The sequence below is a fragment of the Olea europaea genome, chromosome 2 (genome assembly GCF_002742605.1).
Source record: "Olea europaea var. sylvestris chromosome 2, O_europaea_v1, whole genome shotgun sequence".
In the NCBI taxonomy this organism is placed as follows: Eukaryota; Viridiplantae; Streptophyta; class Magnoliopsida; order Lamiales; family Oleaceae; genus Olea; species Olea europaea.
In genome coordinates this window covers 4,944,293-4,960,083 of record NC_036238.1, presented here as the reverse complement: position 1 = coordinate 4,960,083, position 15,791 = coordinate 4,944,293, and the positions used below count along the sequence as shown (strand labels likewise).

Below are 15,791 nucleotides of genomic sequence, written 5' to 3'. Positions count from 1 at the left end.
AAAAATATCATAAGGAAAATAATATATGAAAATGCCAAAACTTGGCACGAATGTCTAAACAAGGCCTTATGGGCTTATAGGACGTCACCTCGGTCATGTACAAAAATTACTCCTTTCCAACTTACTTATGAACAATAGGCCGTTTTGCCTATGGAAATCAACGTGCAATCAATCAGAGTGTATTTGCAACATAAGTTAAGTGGTGATGAGTATACCGAATCACTGGTCCAAAACTTATTGAAGTTGGACGAATTAAAGTTGGACATCCTAGATAAATTGCAAGTTCAAAAATGAAGAATGGCTAAATTTTATAATAAAAAGGTTATAGCCAAGTAGTTCAGCCTAGGCGAATTGGTTTGGAAAACAGTACTCCCTTTGGATAGCAAAGATCCAAAGTATGGCAAATGGTCGCCCAATTGGGAAGAACCATATAAAGTAAATAATGTGTTGCCTAATGGAGCCTATCATTTGGAAGATTTAGATGGCACTAAGCACATGAGGTTCATTAATAGAAAATATTTAAAAAAATATGTTCATTTCTTATGGGAAAGTGAACAAATAAAAGCGTAATCAAATCGCATTGAACGATTGTAGAGAAAGAAGGGCCAGAGCGAAATACGTTCAAATAAATTCCTTTATTATCAAACGTTCGTTACAAAGTTGCAAAACACAAAATGCTAAATATTCTATAAATTACAATTAAGAGCAAACTAATCTCCCAGTCGATCGCCGAGTAAGAGGGTGTACTGGCCTTGATTGCCATCCTGATCGCACTGCTGCAAAGACAAGCAGAGAGGCCGAGAAGCACTCTCAGCAAGCAGAAAGGAAGAAGAAGCACCCTCACATTGCCTTCCTAAATGCATCACTGCAATGACGGGCAAGGAGGCTGAGAAGCTCTCTCAGCAAGCAAGGTGATTTGCAGGCGTCCTAAAAAATTGTCTTCCATCATCGAACTCCTTGTGAGGAACATGGAGACGATGGGAAGAACTTTGCTGGCCAAAGAATATTTCCTATATCTCCCATACCAAAGGTGGCATCAAGAAAGATGGCAAAATGGACGGATCAAATGATCCATTTTCATGGAAGACGAATGTTTTGGATCGATTGTCAAAATGCCAAACAATGGCAGCAAATTGATTTTGAAGAAGAAAATGGAAGTGAAAATGACAAGTGTGGAATATAAGTGCATTTATAGAGGCGTGAAGGTGAAGAGATAGAATATGAACAGCCACATTCGTGCCTAGTAACTAGAATCAAATGGCCCGAAATCTTGGGGAAAGAGACAGAAATACCAAAAGAAAATGTGCATGAATCTTAGCATAAAGCAGTTAAATGTTTGGGGGGTTGATGATTAAAGACAACATCAATAAATACACAAGAAGACAAGTTAATCGTTCATTAATGATAATGGTTGCTGGTATGTTCAGAATTCAGTACAAGGTTACAAGAGGAAAATTAATATGAAATTACAAAAAGAAAAGTTAAGGCATTAGATGTCTTAATTACAAATTGCCCCAGACTGAACGAATCCTTTCCCTAGGTCTCTCCCAATTCTCGCTCTGTTGAGAAGAAGTGACATTCAATTCAGCCACAAAATCATCATCAACCTCCAATTTCTTGTACTGCTCGACCAAAGACTTGGTTCGCTCAATTCTTTGGGATGCATTACATTTTTTGGCAGCCATTCTCGCATTGCAGTCGTCCATTTTTTGCTTGAAGCTCCTTCATCTGTGCAGTCAAATTGGTCATCAAAGAGTCTTCAACCATGATTTCAGAAGAGATTTCTTTCAATTCATCCTCAGCTTTGTTGATTTCCAGAAGCAAAGATTCTCTTTCAGATACAGCGTGAAGATATTGAGTACTTTTGGCCTTCAGTTCAACATTTTTGGCCAGCAAGGAAAGAACCTCAGAATGGACAACTTTCAACGTCGCTTTAAAATCCGCAGAAAGATTGAGCGACGGAAGTGTCAGTGCTTGCTCCAACTTTGCACTGAAATGCTCGAGCTTATCCTTATATTTGGTAGCACTAGCCTGACCGGTGTCCATATCCATAAAGGACACATACTCAAATATCAACTGCTTGAGGAATTTCATATCTTCCTCTGAAGAAGTAGAAGGACGATTGGTTGAAGCAGGGCGAGACGTCTTGACTTGCCCCCAGGAAGTGAACAAGTCTTGGATGGAACGCACAATCTTATCAGCATCCTGCAAAGAAAGTTACCAACATTGAAGGTTTTCACTACAATGAACAAAGTGGAAGTAAAAGTGAAGCAGAGATTACCTCATCAGCAATCTTGAGAGATGGCATATTCCCAGCCAAATCTACCACTTGTGGCTCCACCACTTGTGAAGACGTCCTCTTGTCTGAGCAAGAAGACTTTGCCACAACGGGCAAACCCATGGGAGCATCTGCAAAACTCAAAAAGCAACAAATCAAAAATCAATAGCACAAGCAAAGGTAAAACATCAAAAAATGTATTACCTTCTGGTTCAACGTTTGGGGGGTTGACGTCCTAAGAAGAAGGTGGCTCATCTATTGGTTGTGATGAGGATTTCGGGACTGAAGGTTTCTCTTTAAGCGTAGTCCCTTCATAGCTGGTTTGGATGAAGCAGCCTCAGTAGAGGGTGATGGAGCAGGAGCTGCCAACACCAAAGCCTTTGAAGGAGAGGCTGAGCTTTTCAGAGAAATCCGAATAAACTATCAGCACATAGAAAAGTTTCAAGTATAGAAAGGTATGCTTGTGAGTAAACTAATTTAATTACATTTCTCCTGACAATGAGAGGAGTGTCATCATCATCATCATCCTCCAAAATGGGAGATGCTGAGACTGGCCGTTTGTGGCTTGGGATACTTTTAGATGCAGTAGGCTTGGCAGGAAGAGAAGTAGATGGACGAACAGACTGTTTAGCATGAGCAGAAGAGGAAGGACTCCTAATGGACATAGGAGTGACCAAAACAGGGAAAGTGGAGGAAATGTCCGGCTGATCCAGTGAATGGAAAGCGCAATTGGTATCAGTTGCAAACAATTTGCGCTACACTGATGGCCAGAGTTGTTCAAAAAGGGGATGGGTGGCATGGCTAGGACTGAAAGGAGCTAATGAAAGTTACTCGTCAAAAGAATATTGCGAGCATTTATAGCTTCTGCCTCTGCCTTATTTATGGTGTAGAAGCGATCTATCAAATTTCTTGAATAACAAGGGAGAACAGGCCAAGTTTGGCCAAAACCAAGTTGACGAGCAAAAAATTGAGGAGCATATATTTCAACCCCAGCTTTGGCATTGGTTCCAGTCAAAATATCATGGAACAACTCCCTCTCGGTAAAAAACTGAACCCAAACGGGCAGAGAGGTGCTCGCATTGTCCAGGGTAGATGGGGGATACACATAATCAGGAGTTAAAAAGGGAGGAAAAGGAAAGAAAGAAGGAATTGAATTCAAAGTATAAAAGAACGAAAAAATATCCCTTTTGGACATATGTACAGGGCTCAGTGGGTCAATAGTTAGCCCATAGCAACTAGCAGAATGAAGGGAAAATGATAGAGTACCAAGTGATGGAAAATAGGCTCTCAATCACATTTGAGTGAACCAAAGAGGTCCACTACCAGTGGAAGATGCATCATTCTTCAATTGAAATTGGAGAGAAGTCATGCCTCTATAGAGGGCGGCCAAAAAGAAAGAACACAAATTCAGAAGGCTTCAGGGTAAATAGCACATAGAAGGCTTCAGGCTTCGCACACATAGAATATATTTACAAAGCCAAATCAGAAGAAAGGCCACATGCTCAGCATGAGAAGGCTCAGCGCTCGAGTGATTATAACAGCCTTGCAGGCTTGAATAGGACTCGATGAGTTTTTTGTCAAATTTTGGGGCGACACCAGAAATCAAAATACCAGGGAAAATGGTATCGTCCAAAGGTGGCAATTTTACTAAGGCCCCAACATCCCTTAAAGTAATGGACATGGGACCAAGAGGGAAAACAAAAGTATTATACTCAAAGGACCAAAAACTTAATGTAATAGGGAAAAGCGCTGAATTAAAAATAGGGGGTTGAAGAGAGATTTCTAGCAAATAAAAAATCCTAGCATTATCAAAAATTGCCTTGGAATGACCATGGTCCATAAGGCGAGCATGCCATCTACGGAAAACAACATCAGATTTAGGCCAAGTGCGAATACCTCTTTCGCGAAATGGCCTCAGCGGCAAAGAGTTTAGAAACGGAGGGCCTTGAGTACAAGGGAACAGCTGGCCCACATCCACCTGTTCGACGGCCTCAGCGTTGTTTAATGAGGGACCTAGATAGAACTCGATGAGTTCTGCATTGGCTGGTGCAAGGAAGTTAGGAGTTATATATGGCCGAATGAGGAGTTTCTGAAAGTCTTCGAAACTGAAAGAGTCACTAGATTGGGATTGTGAAGCAGTCATTAGGAACGAAATAAAACTTTGTTGAAGTTTGCTTAAGAAACGTAGCAGAGAAGCAAGAAGATGAACAGTAATATTGCGAGAGCGAAGCGCGAAGCAATGAGACGTAATTTAGTAGTGCGATGAAATGGCGTGTATTTGGGGGTTATAAGGGTTTGCAATGTTGCACCTTTTCAGGCTATGGAAGAAAATAATGATTGAAATTCTTGGAAATTTCAAATTTTGCTGGGAAACACAAAGTGAATATGGCAAAAATTAATAATTGGTATTAATTCTGCCATATTGGGGGTAATTGTTGACATGCTAAAAGTGCAGCCCAATTCAAATAGCCCAAAGAATGAAGCCCAACTGGACAATTCAGGATAAAGGCCCAAATAGATTTATTAATGAATGCAGTGGAAACTCACGAATGCGGTAACACCATCGCCCAAACTTACAAGACGCTCAGGATCTGAGCGAATGAAGTGTCTTGCAGTCGCGCAGAGTAATGACCTTGTTCTCGCCCAAACCTTCGAATCACCCAGGATCTTAGCAAACATGAGATGTTATGGTTATCCAAAAGTACAATTATCAAAACAGTTATTGGGTAATCTTATCACGTTCCACGATTCAAGGATGTTCAGTTGAGGACGGTTGAACGACAAAGAGTAATGGTAGCAGTTAGAGACGGCAGTTCCACGATAAGTTGGCCACCATGAAGAAAGTGGGCAGTTATAAAGCAATTAAGCGGTTTCTAAGCGATTGATCACAAAGAGAGCATCAAAGGAATATAAAAGGAAGAAAAGACATAGAGCAAAGGACCCCGAATCAAACACTCTCAAATAAAGAATATGTAATTTCAGTTCCTTAGTTTAGATTTAAAACATTTCTTTTCAATACTCGTGTGCTTGCGCCCTTGGAGGCATTTCTATTTAAGTTCCAATTGTAAAGTCATTGCCAATAAAATACCCCTTTTTGGAACTTTGTCTCAAGAGGTTTGTCCCTTACACAATCGTCTGATTCCTTTTTAATTGTTAGCAACCACCCGCGCGAAACACTAGGTGTCAATCCCTCATTACACTATTGAAGATAACATGAATGTGCCCTTCCATAACCAGCAAGCAGAATGTCGAAGGTGACAGGATTTGTCCAAACTGTTCTAATTCACCATAAGACAATGGTTCAGATGTTATCCGACGACGATAATCACCACCGGACCAAGCCAAAATGAGACGAGCCTACAACACCTAGAGTTCTTACCATCTTGTCTTGTGTACTAGAGAAGTTAGTGGCATGTAATGACCAGCTAGTTCTAGGCTAGGCAAGGCTAGGTTCGACTCGGCTCGGGAGGAGCTTGAACGCCTTCCATGGCGTGAGAGCACCGAATATTACGATTCTAAATTATATAGAGCGAATATACGAATACACGAATTGTAGCCCGTCGTGTTTCGTGTTAGGCTATGTGTATATAGATAGATTGGTGCATAAGTATCCCGACTCGCTCTTGTTGTCACTTAATGTTCATAGATTGTGGCTACAAGTGTTATGGTGGCTTCCAAGATTCTCGACGACGTGTAAGTTCTCTTTCTCTCTTTAGCCTTGTATGAAAATTTTCTTGCACAAGACGCTGTTGAAAAAGTACATCTAGTATCAGGGGCGGACCCAACCTTTCTAGGTTGTGGGGTCAAAAACTAATGTGTAAATTTTTAAAATAATATAATATTAATGAAAATAAGTTAATATGCATTTCGACACCTTGAAAATGTCTTATAATTATATCATTATCAATAGTGTTAAATGAATTTTGCTACATGTATAATTTTGTTTACCAAGTCATTCTTAGATATTGAGTTAATGGCGAATAAATCAAACTGGATGTAGGAAGTAAGTGAATTGAAATAAAATTCACATTTAATTTATGAAGTAAATGAAATTTAATTTTAACGAAAAAATAATTTGAAAGTAATTCAAATTACATTTAATCCGTAACGATTTTAGAATTTTTGACGTCATCTTCCATGTAAAATTTCCTAATAAAATGATGTAAATTATGTTGAAAAATTTATCGCACAAAATTAATAAACGTTAATGAAATATTGAATTTTTTAAAAGAAAAAATGAGTGAAACGTCTTTTCTAATACGTACGTTTGACACATGTTTAACTATTTTCAATATTCGTTTAGAACATTCAATATGACTACGATGTAGTTCTCGAAACAAGCTTCTAGATGACGCAGACGATTTGTGGATTCGGATAATATACGATTATTGGCAAATTTTAAAAGTTAGCATATTATCGAACTTTTCGAAATACTAATTTGGAGCGGCTTATTTTGATACGTAATAAATTTTGCTACAGTTGATCATTTCGCATGCCATTAAGAAGCAAGAATCTAGGTTATGAGCACTTCGAAATGATATTAAGAATGCAATGTTCCGACTTTATTTGGCATGTATTAAATTAGATCATAAAAATGTTAAAAAAATTATTTTCTAAAAAAAAAAGAAAAAGAAAAAAAAACCCAAATTTTTGTGGGGTCATTTGACCCCACATGACCCCATGTGGGTTCGCCCGTGTCTAGCATGCACGTCATGAGAATTGATGAAGACAAATATTTATGCTGATTGATGATGCAAATTCTTGAACCAACTTTTTGGTAGTGGGAATTCCTCTAAAAATTTTGGGCGTTACATACATTTGACATAGAAATGAACCTGATATGCACAAGGTGAATCATGTTAAATTCATCTTATCTCTATCCTTTCAAATTTTTCGTTTGCCAAAACTTAATAATATAATAGAGGAAAAGAATCCAAATATATTGTACTTCATAAAATTGGTAATTGACATGTTAGGTACGTTATTCTTGATTAGAAGACAATGTACAAATCAATTGACAAATTTTAGTAACATACATATATTCTTTAATCTTATTCACTTTAGTGTACAAAACTTGTGTGATACATACAAATGATGGGGATATTGAAATAACATCACAATAGTAATACAAAGTTTAATGTACTAAACATGATCACGTACGTATGTCTCAGGCACTATAACATTAATGCATTTTATGTCCATGTTGGTGGAGTGACCAATACAGAACTAAACAGGCTCAAAATTGAGCTACTTTTCCTGTTAGATTTCGGAGTAACAGTAAGCTCTCGAGTATTCGAAAGCTATTGCCAGTACTTGGAGAAGGAAAATGTTGTGTACTAATGCAACACGGATGATTGAAAGGCTAGCAATTTCCAATTCTACTGATGATGTTAATGAAATATCTGTTGAAGATACACAAACTTCTTCACCACTACAGATTTTGATGCAGTCCCAATCAGAAATCTCACTCACACTTTAACTCTCTTTAGGGTAAGAGTAATAACCATAATAATTTGGATAAAAATCTTCTAATCATTTTATTCATACGAGCAATCTTTAAATAAGCCTAGCTTTAACTGATTACCGAAAACCACGTACATAATGCAATAGAAATTAATGTAAAGGAAATAACAACTTAAGTCCTACACTGCAAGTAAATAATAAACGTAGCAATTATGCAAAAAAGAAGGAAAATGGCCGGCATGCAAAATAGAAGAGCAATCCATGCAATGCACATCCCCATGCAACGTTCCGATAATATCTGGAATTCTTCCTGGGTATTCTCTTGGTTCTTCGTGGTTTATCAATGCCCTCCCCATGAGATGGACCCTTGTCCTCAAGGTCCATGGTAGGAAATTGCTGCCTTATCAACTCCGTCATCTCCCAGATTGCCCCTTCTGGAAGTAAACGACTCCATTGTACTAAGACCTCCTCAATGGACTTATTTCCCTGTTTGACCCAACATGTATCCAGAATTTTATCAGGCTCCAACACAGTAGCTCCATCATCTGAAATTGGGGATAATTCCTTACTGACTTTCGCATGCTCTCCATAGTATTTCTTCAGGAGAGACACGTGGAAAACAGGATATATCCGTGCTCCCTTGGGTAGTTGAAGCTTGTATGCCACTTTTCCAATTCGCTGCAAGATAGGGGTAAGGTCCAAAAAATTGACTAGCTAATTTTTGATCTGCACATTTGAAAGTTTATGCTAGCGATAAGGTTGTAGCTTTAAGAGCAAGATATCTCCTTCATGAAATTCCATATCTCGCCTTTTTTTATCTGCCACCTGTTTCATACGGTTGATAGCCACCTCCAAATTATTCTTCAGTTGTTGTAGTAGTTCGTCCCTATGTAATAAACTTTGGTCTACGTCATTTACCGGTGAGAGCCCTACTCGGTAGAATGGAATTGCTGGTGGAAGTCGACCGTAAAAGGCTTGAAATGGAGTCATTCCAGTAGAGCTATGATAGGTCGTATTGTACCAAAATTCTGCCCATGGAAGAAATTCAGTCCATTTTTTAGGCCACTGATGGACTAAGCTACGGAGATACTACTCAAGACACCGATTCACCACTTCGGACTAGCCATCCGTTTGTGAATGATAGGCAGAGGTAAGTTTGAGCTTGGTGCCTGACATGGTAAAGAACTCTTGCCAAAACTTACTTATGAAGATAGGATCCTGGTCGCTGATTACAGATTGAGGCATACCATGTAGTTTGACGACCCTTTCAACAAATTTTTCTCCCACTTCTTTAGCAGTAAAGGGATGGGATAATGACAGAAAGTGAGCATATTTACTCAATCAATCAACAACCACCAATACCGCATCCTTGGCCCTGGAAGTGGGTAATCTTTCAATGAAGTCAAGAGTGATATCATCCCAAACTTGACATGGGATGGGCAAGGGTTGGAGAAGCCTTGCTGGTGCAAGTGTTTGTGATTTAGTCTTTTGACATACTTCACAGGAAGAGACATCGTCTTGTACTTCTTTGTACATGGATGGCCAGTAAAATTGTTGGACTAGTCGTTTATAAGTGCGCAACACCCCTAAATGACCTGCATGCTTGCTATCATGAAATTCAGCCAACAACTTTTTGCTAATCTTAAGTACACGAGGGACAACCATTCTAGACTTATAGAAAACCAACCCATCACACAATTTATATGGACCTTCGGGCTTCTCTTTGGCTATTCAGACCACCTAGCCAATGTACGCATCCTCTTCAACAACCTTCTTTATTTCTTCCCAAATTGTAAATTGTGGCACAAACAAATGGTTAAGAATTGGGCTATTGGGCTTTCGAGAAAAGGCATCCACAATGGAATTGTCACGGCCTGTCAGTAAACTATCTCATAATCATAGCCCAATAACTTAGCCACCCATTTTTGTTGCTCTGGATTTGCCACAAGTTGCCCCAAAAATAATTGAGACTCCTTTGATCTGTTTGAATGATAAACTTCTTTCCCAAGAGGTATGGTCGCCACGTACGAATCGCCTCTAATATAGCAAGCATTTTCTTCTCATAGGTGGACCAAGATTATTTCATAATCCCCAAAGCCCAACTCATGAAGGCAATTAGTCTTCCCCTTTGAGATAGAACAACACCTATTCCCTCTTCTAATGCATTTGTTTCATGGTGAACGACTAAATCTGGCACAGCTAGGGTAGGAGTTGTTGTCGTGCCTCCTTAAGGTGAGAAAAGTAGCCTCCGCCTCCTTACTCCATTCAAACTTCCCTTTCTTAAGAAGATTAGTGAGAGGGCGAGCTATAACTCTATAATTTTGAACAAACTTCCAGTAATAACCTGTTAGCCCTAAAAAACCACGCAATTTAGTAATAGTAGTATGGAGGGGCCATGCTACCATGGCGGCCACCTTTCCTTGGTCTACCTTAACTCCGTGGTGTGTCACAATATGGCCCAAATATTCAAGTTCCTGTTGGCCAAATACACAGTTGCCAGCGTTGGCAAAGAACTTCTGTGACCTCAGGATTTCTAGAGTTTTTCCCACATGTGCTAAATACATTTCCCAAGTAGGACTATAAATTAAGATATAATCAAAGAAAACCAAGATGAATTTTCTGAGATAAGGGCTAAAAATTGTATCATAATAGCCTGAAAGGTAGAGGGCACATTACACAACCCAAACGGCATGACCAAGTATTCATAATGGCCTTGTGCATTCTAAAGGAAGCCTTAGAAATGTTAAGAGGTTGCATTCTTATTTGATGATATCCTGCCCGAAGATCTAGCTTAGTAAAATAAGTAGCTCCATGTACTTCGTCAAGCATGTTTTCCACTGTGGGTATGGGAAAGCAACCTTTAATGGTAACCGCATTGAGAGTATGGTAATCTATGCAAAATCGCCAGCTACCATCTTTCTTCTTCACTAAGAGCACTGGTGAAGAGAAGGGACTAGTTCTGATAATCCCCTGATTGAGCATTTCCTGTATTTACTTTTCAATCTCCACCTTCTGGTACTATGCATATCGATAAGGTCGAATGTTGACAGGTTCGGTTCCTTCCTGAAGGGAAATTCTGTGGTCTATTTCTCTTACAGGTGGCAACTTGGTGGGCTCTTCAAAGACATCTACATACTGAGCTAGCACATACTGCATGTCTAGATGTATATCAGTTCGTGATAATTCTTCCATGGAGCATAAACAAACAGTAAACAAAGAGTGGCATTGGCGAAGCTCCTTGGAAATTTCTTTGAGAAAAGCTGTACAAATATCTTGTTGGTCCGCTCCTTGTAACCTTCTAGTCATATTCTCCCATTGAAACTCTATAGTCAGTTGCTTCCAATTGCTAATCACCGAACCCAATATTTCTAACCACTGTGCTCCAAGAACCAAGTCAAGGCTTAACAGGGACAATGCATAAAGAGTCAGTGAAAAGAGAATGCCTTGTAAATTAACTTGGACATTCTCAAATCTCCCCTGGCAATTTAATCGTTCCGGATTGGCCACTCGCACCATGAATGATTCGGTTGGCACTACCGAAAGTCGAAGGAGGCGAGTAACTCAATCACTAATAAAGTTATGTGTTGAGCCACTATTAGTTAGAACTACCAATTCCAGCGGACCAATTTTGGCAACCACCCTCATGGTCTTCGGTGATGACCATCCCGTTAGTGCATGCAGCGAAATCTCAGGATCTATTTGCTCACTTTGCTTATCCTCTATCATAGTCTCTGTCAAAACTTCTTCACACGTGATGGTACTGGTTCATATGGGTGCTTCTAACAACAATAATTGAGGTCTACGACACTTGTGGCCTGTCATGAAGCGTTCACTACAGTTAAAACATAGCCATTGTGCTCTCCTCTTTTGCATCTCTTCTCAAGACAGAAGCTTGATAGGTGAAGCTGGGTTGGGTTTCTGTGAAGCGGGCAATGCCAGTTGTGGGCAATTATTTGGTGACGGTCGGACATAATTTCGTTGGCGAGAAAGCTGTTCCTCTCTTATACTAGTGAGACTAATAGCATCCTTGAGTGTCTGAGGCTTAAACATGCGGACCCCTTTCGCAATCTCCGACTTAAGTCCTCCCATGAAGGTTTCCACCAAAGCCTTTTGAATCCATCCTAGCACACAATTGCCCAATCTTTCAAATTCTCTCTGGTATTCACGCAGGGACCTGTCTACCGTATATGTGACAAAGCTTCATCAAAGTCCTCTCCACCAACGGGTCCAAATCGGGCCCATAATTCTTCCTGAAAGACTACCTACGTCACTTCCTTTCCTTCTTCTCGATACGTCCGGCTTAACCACCTTCATCATTGATTAGCCTCACCTTCCAGGTGAAAAGAAGTCAATGAGACATTCTACTCTTCCGCCATAGCTTGAAACCCGAAGTATTGGTCCGCTCATGTGAACCATTATGTTGGGTCCTCACCTGAGTATTTGGAAAACTCAAGTTTGGCCGTTTTGGATGACACCACCAGTCGATTCTTCTCCATGTCTTCCTTCTTGTTGTAGCGAGAATTGCTATCCTGCTCCATGTTGTTATGGCTAGTGCCTTCCTTGTTGAAGAGAAAAGTCTCTGAAATTTGGTGGATAGTTGCTTTGAGCTGGCTCATCTTGTCAACCATACCAAGTTTTATCCTATTCATGCCTTCCTGAAGGTTCCCAAGCCCAACCTCCAAGCTTTTGATATGTTCTTTGTTAGTAGCCATACCAACCGGGCTCTGATACCACTTGATGCGGTCCCTATCAGAAACCCCACTCACACTTTAACTCTCTTTAGGGTAAGAATAGTAACTACAATAATTTGGATAAAAATCTTGTGATCATTTTATTCATACGGCAATCTTTAAATAAGCCTAGCTTTAACTGATTGTCGAAACCCATGAACATAATGCAACAAAAATTAACATAAATGTAATAACTTAAGTCCTACACTGCAAGTAAATAACAAATGTAGCAATTATGCAAAAAAAAAAGGAAAATGGCCAGCATGCAAAACAGAAAAGCAATCCATGCAATGCACGTCCCCATGCAACTTTCCCATAATATCTGGGATTCTTTCTAGATATTCTCTTGGTTCTTCGTGGTTTATCAGATTTTAGATTGATTTCTTAATTAATTACACTGTCGAATTCAATTTATCATATTATGTAGTTCAAAATGCCTACTTCCTGCTACTTTTCTTCTGTATTAATGAAAATAAAAGTTATGCAAATTAGTATTGTCAAGACTTGTGAGAGAATGCCCAAAGTCTTACCATAATAGGTCAAGCAAGGTATGATAATGACTGCGATGACTAAATGCAGCTAGACACTTGAGATTGAACAATAGAGTTGAGTGCCATAAGCTACATGTAACAGATTAGGATTAGGGTTTCCAAATGGTCAACTTTCTTTAAGTATAACCTATCACTCTCAATATCACTAGAGAAAGTATTGCTGCTGATTATCAAGATTGTGAACTGTCACCGGTGTTTTTCACAGGCGATAATTCTCCATGGGAATCGTATTTAGAAGTAGGTTGTCCATGGACAAGAGATAAAACTAAGATGAGCGTAAAGGTTAGGACTGCTGCAATTCTTGAGCCTAAGTTTGTCAATCTGTTATCCTATAGTGGATAATCTGGCCTAATGACCAGTCCATTATTCTGAAGGTTCCAAAATTGAAAAAAACGTGTTTTGAAAACACGCCTTTACTTGTGAAAGGTGACCTATGCTTGATTACTTACACTTGGTAGATGGACTACCGTTGGATCACTTTCTTATAAATTGAGAGATTATTCTAAGGTTGAAGCAAATTCTTGATCCCTAATTTTCTCTCACTTAACTGTTGTTCTTCTTCTTTGTACACTTCATCTTCTAGATAAATTCCTCTTTAATTTCTTACTGAAATTGTTTTAAGTGTGAGAGAGAGAAAAGATCCTCCTCTTGGTGAGGTTGTGATGTAATTTCTGAGGGCCATTTGTGATTTGAGCGACTGAACTTTTGTGTTCTTTCTGTAACTTTGATTTTTGCCAAGTTTTAGGGTTGTTATAATGAATTAGAGCAAAATCCTAACAGATGCTCAACCAGGGATTGGGCAATAGCAGTGGTTGCTGAACCTCCGGGGCCTTGGGCTAAAAATTATTTGTGTTCTTACTTTCTTGCCATTGTTTTGTGTATTTTTCGTTAAAATTAGTTGAGTCACAATACAACGAAAAGAAGAAGAAACAAATGTATGTATTTCTTCTGCCCTTTCCTTTGATGTGTTATTTCATAATTTTTTCCTTCATGCTATTAAAAAATTGTAGAATTTTTAACATAAATATATCGTATTGCCTTGTTTTAAAAGAAAAGTTCAATATTTAAGTCATGTCCCTATTGGATTTATGTCTTAACTCTGTCTCTAATTATGATCCAACCGATAAGTGTAATTTGTGCATTTATCTAGACTATTTTATTAATTTTTATGTCGTCAATTTATTAATTTCTATTTGACTTGAGTTTATTTTATTTCATTTTTAGTGACGAACCCGTTTGCAACAATTGGAAAGGAAGAAAGACAAAATTGAGCAAAATCTATGATTTGGGATTCAATTCCACAAGTTTGACTTTGAGGAGGACATTGGCCGCACAAATAAAATTGTATTGATGATTAACTTGCATCTTGGGGAAGAAATGAGAACATGAGGAAAAAATAATAATTGGGTCTCAATTGGACCATCAATTGAAATTTATTTGCACCATTATTTGGACTTCTAATTGGATACAATAGAATAAGGGCTGCAGCTGTAGTGTATGTGTGTGTATATATATATATATATATATAAACATAAGCAATTTGGAGGAGAGGAGATGATAGAAATGAGAGAGGGAAGACAATTATCGGCGGCTGGGATAAAAGACAGAAATACGTGAAAGGTGGTAGTTTTGGGAGAAAAATTGGATAGAATTGAAGTTGGTTTTTGAAGGCAACAAAAGGATTTTTGGGAATCAAACATTGGCAGAACATTGGAGGAAGCCAACTGGAAATATATACACATAGGAGACTAACCTGCAGAAGGAGAAAAAGGTATTAAATTGGGAAAATATATACACACTTAACCTGGCTTCTTATACATACAACTGCGTGGTTTTGGCTGATTTTTATATATATACACTCAACACTCGTAATTGGCCGGCAGAAGGAGGAGACAAATGAGCAATTGAATTGAATTATGTTACATAGAAATTAAGGGAGCTCCTTGAGGTGATTTATATATATATTCACGCAAACAGAGAGGAAAACACATGGGCTTCCAGCTGGAATTGAAGTAGAATTCGGGAATCATTTTGGAATTAATTACGTTCCATCAAAATTCGGTGATATCCTTCCACTTTTATTTGTTTGATTCCAATAATATGTTAGGCTAGGTATTTTCATGCATTGGATGGACGACAAAGTTGTTTAATTTCTAGTTTTAATTCGAGACTGTGTTTATCTTTAACTTTTGTGTTGTGATTTCATTAACATGCATATTTATATTGTTTCATGTTTGCGTACTATTAGGACAATAAGTTGCTTGTTCGTAGTGTTGAAAAACTCAGGGTAGGTAGAACACTGTTGATGAAACATACAGGCAATAAATATTAAGAATAATATTTGTGACGTGTGCGATCTTATGTGATAATCTTAAATGATAATGCATGTTTGCCATATGAATTCGGACTAAGAATAGGATCGTCTAGTGGTAATTATAGGTTTATTATATCTTGGAAAAGAATAATAAATAAAAATGAAATTATTGATCGTCGCAATTGCATAAATTAAGATAATCATTACTAGTCGAACATTAGAACTAAGAATTAATCAATGGCGTCAGAAATCCAATACGTTTGTACACTTGATTTTTAAACCAACTTTCATTATTTTCACAAGTTTTAGTTCTAAAATTTGGTTAGATATTCATTCGATCATCTTTTGGTTACAAACACGAATTTTAATATATCAAATATACTAAAATTGATCCTTATTCCCTGTGGGACGATAATTTTCTCATCACGATTATTATTTGTACAACGAACCCGTAT

At 38.4% G+C, this 15,791-nt stretch overlaps 1 protein-coding gene across 1 annotated transcript; it reads left to right on the top strand.

Annotated features, from left to right (window-relative positions):
* Nucleotides 1-5,523: 5,523 nt before the first annotated feature.
* Nucleotides 5,524-7,757, top strand: LOC111371484 (cyclin-U1-1). Its single transcript, XM_022993503.1, is given in 4 exon segments — nucleotides 5,524-5,926; nucleotides 5,929-5,971; nucleotides 7,450-7,603; nucleotides 7,605-7,757. Coding segments are annotated over 4 exon segments (753 nt in total).
* Nucleotides 7,758-15,791: the final 8,034 nt, after the last annotated feature.